This window comes from Palaemon carinicauda, chromosome 9 (genome assembly GCF_036898095.1).
Source record: "Palaemon carinicauda isolate YSFRI2023 chromosome 9, ASM3689809v2, whole genome shotgun sequence".
NCBI classification, from domain to species: Eukaryota; Metazoa; Arthropoda; class Malacostraca; order Decapoda; family Palaemonidae; genus Palaemon; species Palaemon carinicauda.
Genome location: NC_090733.1, coordinates 140,731,422 through 140,740,919, shown reverse-complemented (window position 1 = coordinate 140,740,919; position 9,498 = coordinate 140,731,422). Strand labels below are relative to the sequence as shown.

The 9,498-nt window shown below is 34.2% G+C and overlaps 1 protein-coding gene across 1 annotated transcript in view; it reads left to right on the top strand.

Annotated features, from left to right (window-relative positions):
* LOC137646890 (uncharacterized) overlaps nucleotides 1–9,206 on the top strand; it is a 12,189-nt gene extending 2,983 nt beyond the window's left edge. The window contains exons 2-6 of the mRNA XM_068379958.1: nucleotides 1,805–1,935; nucleotides 2,545–2,766; nucleotides 6,996–7,262; nucleotides 7,672–7,845; nucleotides 8,429–9,206. Of these exons, the coding sequence (XP_068236059.1) occupies nucleotides 1,805–1,935; nucleotides 2,545–2,766; nucleotides 6,996–7,262; nucleotides 7,672–7,845; nucleotides 8,429–8,602 (968 nt within the window). The 3' untranslated portion in view covers nucleotides 8,603–9,206. The remainder of the gene's footprint in view (nucleotides 1–1,804; nucleotides 1,936–2,544; nucleotides 2,767–6,995; nucleotides 7,263–7,671; nucleotides 7,846–8,428) is intronic.
* The last annotated feature ends 292 nt before the right edge of the window (nucleotides 9,207–9,498 follow it).

Sequence of the window (9,498 nt, the reverse complement as noted above, 5' to 3'; positions counted from 1 at the left end):
ACTCTCCCCCCCCCATTATAGTTAATGGACGAGTCCATTAATGTTGTGATGTGCCGATACCATCAGGGAAAAATGACGCAAGGTAAGACAAGACACATCAATCACTTTGTCTTGGAAAAAGGAAAATTACTCTGTTTAGCTAGAGTGAATCGGCACTCGGCTTTCCAACTCTGATCAAGGTTTTTTTTTAGCGTTGATGTAGTTTGTATATATTTTCTTTTAATTCCAAAATGTTTTTTTATATTACAATGCATTTAATTCTATTAGTCAAGTCTTCTCCATAATGAGGCTCAATACTACACAGTATTCTAGAAGTTTTATTCCATATGTTTTTTTATAAGTATGCATTTAATTCTAATAGTCAGGCCTTCTCCATCATGAGGCTCAATACTACACAGTATTCTATAAGTTTTATTCCATATGCTTTTTATAAGTATGCACTTAATTCTAATAGCCAGGCCTTCTCCATCATGAGGCTCAATACTACACAGTATTCTAGAAGTTTTATTCCATATGTTTTTTATTAGTATACAGTTAATTCTATTAGTCAGGCTTTCTCCATCATGAGGCTCAATACTACACAGTATTCTAGAAGTTTTATTCCACCTGTGACATAGTTGTGGAATGATCTTACTAATCGGGTATTTGAATCATTAGAACTTCAAAATTTCATAATAATAATTAATGATAATTATAACAATAGCAACTAATAGATAATAATGATTAATTTAATAATAATTAATAACTAAATAATAATCATATTTATTTATTTATATTTACACGCACGATGTTGTTTAACTAACATTTAAGGAAAAATTAGTTGTACTGGTGTTATTACATCATTAAATGAAGCAGAAACCAATATAATTCACTGCGTAGTTTTATCATATCGAAATCTTTATTGCTTTAGGATATTGAATATTAATTTGACGTTTCATCAATTAAAGTAATGGATATCGTTTAGTACTCAGTGATTGTGTTTATATAAACCTGACTTAAATAAAAAAGGGAGTATGAAAAGTACATTCTGAACGGGATATTACATTATCCTCTCCCAGCGGTATATATATATATATATATATATATATATATATATATATATATATATATATATATATATATATATATATATATATATATATATTTATATAAATCCATATATATAAGTATATATATATATATATATATATATATATATATATATATATAAATTTATATGGATATGTATCCATATATATAGACGCATGTAAAAGATACTTATTTTATTGAAGCAGTACTCCAAAAATCCCATCTGTGATTTTTTTCTAATAATTTCTTCTCATGATACACGAATTCATCTTAGTTTTATTAGTTCTCTTTTACATGAGTTTTTAATTAATTAACTCATTTTATTTTCGGGATGGACGGATTTCCTACTAGAGTTACAGCTTCCTACTACTACTACTACTACTACTACTACTACTACTACTAGCAGTAGTAGTAGTAGTAGTAGTCGTAGTAGTAGTAGTAGTAGTAGTTTAATAACAACAACAACAACAACAACAACAATCATGATAATACTAGCATTGTGCAGTATCTTTCGCAAACACGATTCACATGACAACTAGGCTTACAACAACAACAGCAAAAATAACAATAAAAGCAACAACAACAATAAAAACAATAATAACAACAATAATAACAGATACCACACTCTACCACCTCTCGCAAACACGATTCCCACTTCCCTGAATATCCATCGAAATACATTCGCAGTTAGCATTCAAAATCCTGATTTTTCTCCCGTAATATTTCTCTGTTGCAGTGGGATGGCTCGGGTATCTCATGATCGGAGACTCCTGGCGTCGCTTGACCATCCTGCTTGTCGTCGTTGGCTTCGTCACGCTCTTTATCGTGGACGAAGGACAGAAGATGGTGACGCTGCGTCATATCTCGGTGAGTGACTCGTTATTTTGGTCGTTTTTTGTACTTTTGTTGTATGTGTGTTATAATTTTTCTTATATATATATATATATATATACATATATATATATATATATATATATATATATATATATATATATATATATATATATATTCATTTATATATATGTATATGTATATATATATATATATATACATATGTATGTATATATTTATATATATTATATATATTCATTTATATATATGTATATGTATATATATATATATATATATATATATATATATACATATGTATGTATATATTTATATACATTATATATATTTATATGCATATTATATATTTATATATATATATATATATATATATATATATATATATATATATTTATATATATGCATATATATATTTATATATATATATATATATATATATATATATATATATATATTTATGTATATATACATATCTATATATATTGTGTGTACAGTATGTGTATATATACCTACACACACACACACACACATATATATATATATATATATATATATATATATATATATATATATATTATGTATATGTGTGCTCTTAATAAATACATCTTTATTTTTATGGAAATATAGCCAGCTCCCTTCCCACCCCCTATAACCTTCGTGCACAATCCGGACAACTCCTACCTCACGCCCCTGGACGCCTGCTCAGTTGAAGCAGCCTCCGTGGACACCAAGAAGACTCGCAGGATCTACGTTTACCTGTGGAAGGAGACTGTGACCCCCGCTGATGAGTGGGCTAACTGGATCCTTCGACTGCCCATGATTCAGGTCACTTACATGGATCTGGCTAAAGTAAGTTTTCAGGTCACTTATGTGGATCTGCCTAAAGTAAATATTCTCGTAACTTATGTGGATCTGACTAAAGTAAATATCCACGTAACTTATGTAGATCTGCCTAAAGTAGGTTTTCACGTCTTTTATGTGGGTCTGCCTAAAGTAAGTTTTCATGTCACTTACGTGAATCTGCATAAAGTAAGTATTCAGGTCACTTATGTGGATCTGCCTAAAGTAAGTTTTCCTGATTTTTTTCATGTGTGTGGATCCGACTAAACGAAGATCAATTTTGTTTTTGTGCAATTTCATTTATATTATGTTGAAAGTAAGTCAACTTTGTTGAGAATATGAGATATCATTTTCTATTTGAACCTGATTCGTTACCCATTTAATATTGTTTATCTAATCATTAGATTCTAATGCCTCTAAGTGAGTTATTACTTTCATTATGGAATTCCAAAGTAATGTATGGGGATTAAAAATCTAGTAACATCTAAGGAAATCAAAACTAAAAAGGTACACTGTTCTTTTGTTGGTATATAACGTTTCAGTGTCCACGACATGATGGTCACCGTGTTATCTCTGTGTTGATATAAAAGAAAACTATCCTCAAATTACTTGAAACATTGCGATTTTTACTTTCATTGATCCTAACACTTTATATTCTATAGCCTTCTCTTCCAAGTTTATCTGTTGTAACCTTGTCTTCCATGCATTTCCAAGTTTACCTGTTGCAACTTTGTCTTCCATGCATTTCCAAGTTTACCTGTTGCAACTTTGTCTTCCATGCATTTCCAAGTTTACCTGTTGCAACTTTGTCTTCCATGCATTTCCAAGTTTACCTGTTGCAACTTTGTCTTCCATGCATTTCCAAGTTTACCTGTTGCAACTTTGTCTTCCATGCATTTCCAAGTTTACCTGTTGCAACTTTGTCTTCCATGCATTTCCAAGTTTACCTGTTGCAACTTTGTCTTCCATGCATTTCCAAGTTTACCTGTTGCAACTTTGTCTTCCATGCATTTACCTGTTGCAACTTTGTCTTCCATGCATTTCCAAGTTTACCTGTTGCAACTTTGTCTTCCATGCATTTACCTGTTACAACTTTGTCTTCCATGCATTTCCAAGTTTACCTGTTGCAACTTTGTCTTCCATGCATTTACCTGTTACAACTTTGTCTTCCATGCATTTTCAAGTTTACCTGTTGCAACTTTGTCTTCCATGGATTTCCAAGTTACGTTGCAACTTTGTCTTCCATGCATTTCCAAGTATACCTGTTGCAACTTTATCTTCCGTGCATTTCCATGTTTACCCGTTGCAACTTTGTCTTCCATGCATTTCCAAGTTATTACCTGTTGCAACTTTGTCTTCCATGCATTTCTAAGTTTACCTGTTGCAACTTTGTCTTCCATGCATTTCCAAGTTTACCTGTTGCAACTTTGACTTCCATACATTTCCAAGTTTACCCGTTGCAACTTTGTCTTCCGTGCATTTTCAAGTTTACCTGTTGCAACTTTATCTTCCGTGCATTTTCAAGTTTACCTGTTGCAACTTTGTCTTCCGTGCATTTTCAAGTTTACCTGTTGCAACTTTGTCTTCCATGCATTTTCAAGTTTACCTGTTGCAACTTTGTCTTCCATGCATTTACCTGTTACAACTTTGTCTTCCATGCATTTTCAAGTTATCACCTGTTGCAACTTTGTCTTCCATGGATTTCCAAGTTACGTTGCAACTTTGTCTTCCATGCATTTTCAAGTTTACCTGTTGCAACTTTGTCCTCCATGCATTTACCTGTTACAACTTTGTCTTCCATGCATTTTCAAGTTTACCTGTTGCAACTTTGTCTTCCATGCATTTCCAAGTTACGTTGCAACTTTGTCTTCCATGCATTTCCAAGTATACCTGTTGCAACTTTATCTTCCGTGCATTTCCATGTTTACCCGTTGCAACTTTGTCTTCCATGCATTTCCAAGTTCACCCGTTGCAACTTTGTCTTCCATGCATTTCAAAAGTTTACCCGTTGCAACTTTGTCTTCCATGCATTTCCAAGTTTACCCGTTGCAACTTTGTCTTCCATGCATTTCCAAGTTTACCCGTTGCAACTTCCTGTTACAACTTTGTCTTCCATGCATTTTCAAGTTATTACCTGTTGCAACTTTGTCTTCCATGCATTTCCAAGTTTACCTGTTGCAACTTTGTCTTCCATGCATTTCCAAGTTTACCCGTTGCAACTTTGTCTTCCGTGCATTTTCAAGTTTACCTGTTGCAACTTTGTCTTCCATGCATTTCCAAGTTTACTTGTTGCAACTTTATCTTCCATGCATTTTCAAGTTTACCTGTTGCAACTTTGTCTTCCATGCATTTACCTGTTACAACTTTGTCTTCCATGCATTTTCAAGTTTACCTGTTGCAACTTTGTCTTCCATGGATTTCCAAGTTACGTTGCAACTTTGGCTTCCATGCATTTGCCTGTTACAACTTTGTCTTCCATGCATTTTCAAGTTATTACCTGTTGCAACTTTGTCTTCCATGGATTTCCAAGTTACGTTGCAACTTTGTCTTCCATGCATTTACCTGTTACAACTTTATCTTCCATGCATTTTCAAGTTTACCTGTTGCAACTTTGTCTTCCATGCATTTACCTGTTACAACTTTGTCTTCCATGCATTTTCAAGTTTACCTGTTGCAACTTTGTCTTCCATGGATTTCCAAGTTACGTTGCAACTTTGTCTTCCATGCATTTACCTGTTACAACTTTGTCTTCCATGCATTTTCAAGTTATTACCTGTTGCAACTTTGTCTTCCATGGATTTCCAAGTTACGTTGCAACTTTGTCTTCCATGCATTTACCTGTTACAACTTTGTCTTCCATGCATTTTCAAGTTTATCTGTTGCAACTTTGTCTTCCATGCATTTCCAAGTTACGTTGCAACTTTGTCTTCCATGCATTTCCAAGTTACGTTGCAACTTTGTCTTCCATGCATTTCCAAGTTACGTTGCAACTTTGTCTTCCATGCATTTCCAAGTTACGTTGCAACTTTGTCTTCCATGCATTTCCAAGTTTACCTGTTGCAACTTTATCTTCCATGAATTTTCAAGTTTACCTGTTGCAACTTTGTCTTCCATGCATTTACCTGTTACAACTTTGTCTTCCATGCATTTTCAAGTTTACCTGTTGCAACTTTGTCTTCCATGCATTTACCTGTTACAACTTTGTCTTCCATGCATTTTCAAGTTTACCTGTTGCAACTTTGTCTTCCATGCATTTACCTGTTACAACTTTGTCTTCCATGCATTTTCAAGTTTACCTGTTGCAACTTTGTCTTCCATGTATTTACCTGTTACAACTTTGTCTTCCATGCATTTTCAAGTTTACCTGTTGCAACTTTGTCTTCCATGCATTTCCAAGTTACGTTGCAACTTTGTCTTCCATGCATTTCCAAGTATACCTGTTGCAACTTTATCTTCCGTGCATTTCCATGTTTACCCGTTGCAACTTTGTCTTCCATGCATTTCCAAGTTTACCTGTTGCAACTTTGTCTTCCATGCATTTCCAAGTTTAACCGTTGCAACTTTGTCTTCCATGCATTTCCAAGTTTACCCGTTGCAACTTCATGTTACAACTTTGTCTTCCTTGCATTTTCAAGTTTACCTGTTGCAACTTTGTCTTCCATGCATTTCCAAGTTATCTGTTGCCACTTTGTCTTCCATGCATTTCCAAGTTTACCTGTTGCAACTTTGTCTTCCATGCATTTCCAAGTTTACCTGTTGCAACTTTGTCTTCCATGCATTTCCAAGTTTACCAGTTACAACTTTCTTCCATGCATTTCCAAATTTGCCTGTTGCAACTTTGTCCTCAATACATTTTTGTTTTTTCTTCCATTTTTGTGTCACTAGTTTTAGTGTCACTCTAACAAATTTTATGGCTTTTTACTAAATGCAAGTGTACACAGCCTGTTAAAAATGACAACTCGATGTTAAGATAGATGTGTGCACAAACAGATTCAACCCTTCCCACCCGTCCTCCTTTCCTAACGACAGTACGCTAGTTTGGGCAATTTGTGGATATGTATTTATATATAAGAGAGAGAGAGAGAGAGAGAGAGAGAGAGAGAGAGAGAGAGAGAGAGAGAGATACTCCTGGTCTTTTTATATAGAAGAAATTTTGTCATTTTTCTCCTTTTTGTGACGTTTTCCTCCAATATTTTGTTCTTTTCCAACATTTTTTGTTGCACTTTCTTCCCAAACAGCTGATCGGCGGATCGCAACTCTCCTCCTTGAGGAAAGCGGCCTTCAAGGGTACCTGGCAGAAGTGGCTGGCAGCTCGTCTCGCCATCCTGTGGAACTTCGGTGGAATCTCGATGCCTTTTGGAACTATCATGACGAAGCCTTTATCCGTGGATGTCATGGGATCCCACAATGGTATTATAGTGGAGGGAGAGACCGGATATTTGGATCCTATTGTACTTGGTACTCCTTCACACCATCTCGTCATTGCGACCCTGGCAAAATACTTAGTGAGTAGAATCGCCCCTGAGGAAAGTGTGCTCGGGCACGCTATTCTATTTTGTTTTTCTTCTTGTTATTTTTGAAGTTTTTAGTCTCTTGTTATTTTCAAGTTTTTATAGTTTATAAATGAAAGATTTATTTCAATGTTATTTTTGCTCTGAAACTTGTAGTTTTTCCTTTTTTCCTTTCCTCACTGGGCTGTTTTCCCTGTTGGGGCCATGGGCTTGTAGCATCCTGTTTTTCCAACAAGCTTAACAAGCAATAATAATAATAATAATAATAATAATAATAATAATATGGGAAGCTATTGTCTGGATTCATGAATTATTATTTTGGTAGATAAGAGAAATACTTAGCTTGTCTTCTATATAAGTTGTCGATCTTTTAGTTAGAGATTTCATTTTATTTTATTTCCAGGTGAATGGAACAAACGATGCCAGCGAGGAAACCGTAACAAATCCTGAGGGACTTCTGACAAAGGCAATTTTGAACGGCTGTGGACTTGACCAGCTATCGCACATGGCTTTTTCCGATTGCGATTCGTTCAATTTCATCACTAAAAACCAAATTTCCTATTTGAGAGATCAGCAGGTAAAAAAAGAAGGGTATTTATTATAGTGAACAGAGAGGAGACTGCCTCATACATTGCTAAATAATTTTATCTTTTAAATTGATTTATTATAAACGTTTGAAAAGCTTATCCATTTACTTGTCTTTTAGTCGTGGCATTGCGTAATGCTCAAGCTCTTTTGTCTAATGCTCAATCTTTATTGCATAATGCTCAACCTCTTTTGTGTAATGCTCAACCTCTATTGCACATTGCTCAACCTGTTTTGCGTAATGCTCAACCTCAATTGCGTAATGGCCAACCTGTTTTGTATAATGCTCAACTTTTATTGCGTAACGCTCAATCTGTTTTGTGTAATGCTCAACCCCTCTTGCGTAATGTTCAACCCCTTTCACTTAATGCTCAACCTCTTTTGCGTAATGCTTAACCCCTATTGTGCAATGCTCAACCTTTATTGCGTAACGCTCAACCTTTATTACCTAATACTCAACCTCTATTGCGTAATGCTCAGCCTCTATTGCGTAATACTCAACCTCTATCGCATAATGCTCAACCTCTATTGCGTAATACTCAGCCTCTTATGCGTAATGCTCAACCTCTTTCCAGATGATAGAGGATCCCCATCCAGAAAGTGCTCTCCTCATCCGGTATCCCGAAGAGCTCTACACCTTCAGGGATGATAAGATTTTTTGGAGGTACTTCCAGACCAACCGTCTGGAGCGGTTTTGCCCAGTGACTGCCCGTCATCTACAACTGAGGGTAGTGGCCAACGACATCTGAACAGATTATACCTCTTAAAATCTGTAGTGAAACATTGGATGAATTAAAAGAAAAATTGTTAATTAGCAACAAAAATCCAGAGAGGGTCTAAGAGCAACTGTATCATCTCTGTACCCATTTTATTATGTTTTTTGAAATTTGGAATTTCATTGTAAATCTAGCTATTGGTGTATATCATCTCTGTACGCATTTCATTATGTTTTTTGAAATTTGAAAATTCATTGTAAATCTAGCTAGTGGTGTATCATCTCTCTACCATTTCATTATATTTATTTGGACTTTCATTGTAAATCTAGACAGTAGCTTCTATTGAGAAAGCTTATTTCAATAGTTGTCTCATATGAAAAAAAAAAATCTAATTTTAGTGAGGAATTATTAATGTCAGGTAACTTATATATCAAATACGTTTTACTGAAAATATTACTTTTGAAATTATAGTTGACCAATATCTTGTTTGTCCAATAAGTAATTACAAAGATTGCAAAGAATGAATTTAAATTAAACCACAATGTACAACATATCTGAATTATGCTGTTATCTGGAGCCCTTTAATGTTAGAAATTTATATTTCCAGCTGATGATTAATTACAGGTTAGACTTCTTGCATATTCTTTTAAAAACAATAGTTTATTCAGCCCATTCAGATGTATGTGATATGGTATTATAATTATTTCACACATGACCATTTAATGGAATTTAAGGTCATACTCAAATTCGAAGTTTAATAGCAAATGAGTTTTGATTTCATTTTTTAATAATGTCTTTTCAGTAGGCCTTGGATATTGAACCATTTTGGTTATTTATCTAAATCAAATAGTTACAAATATGGAAATTATATCACCTGTGCTGTGAGTGCATAGTGCCTTACCTTCAACCTTGTACATCCATACATAGAG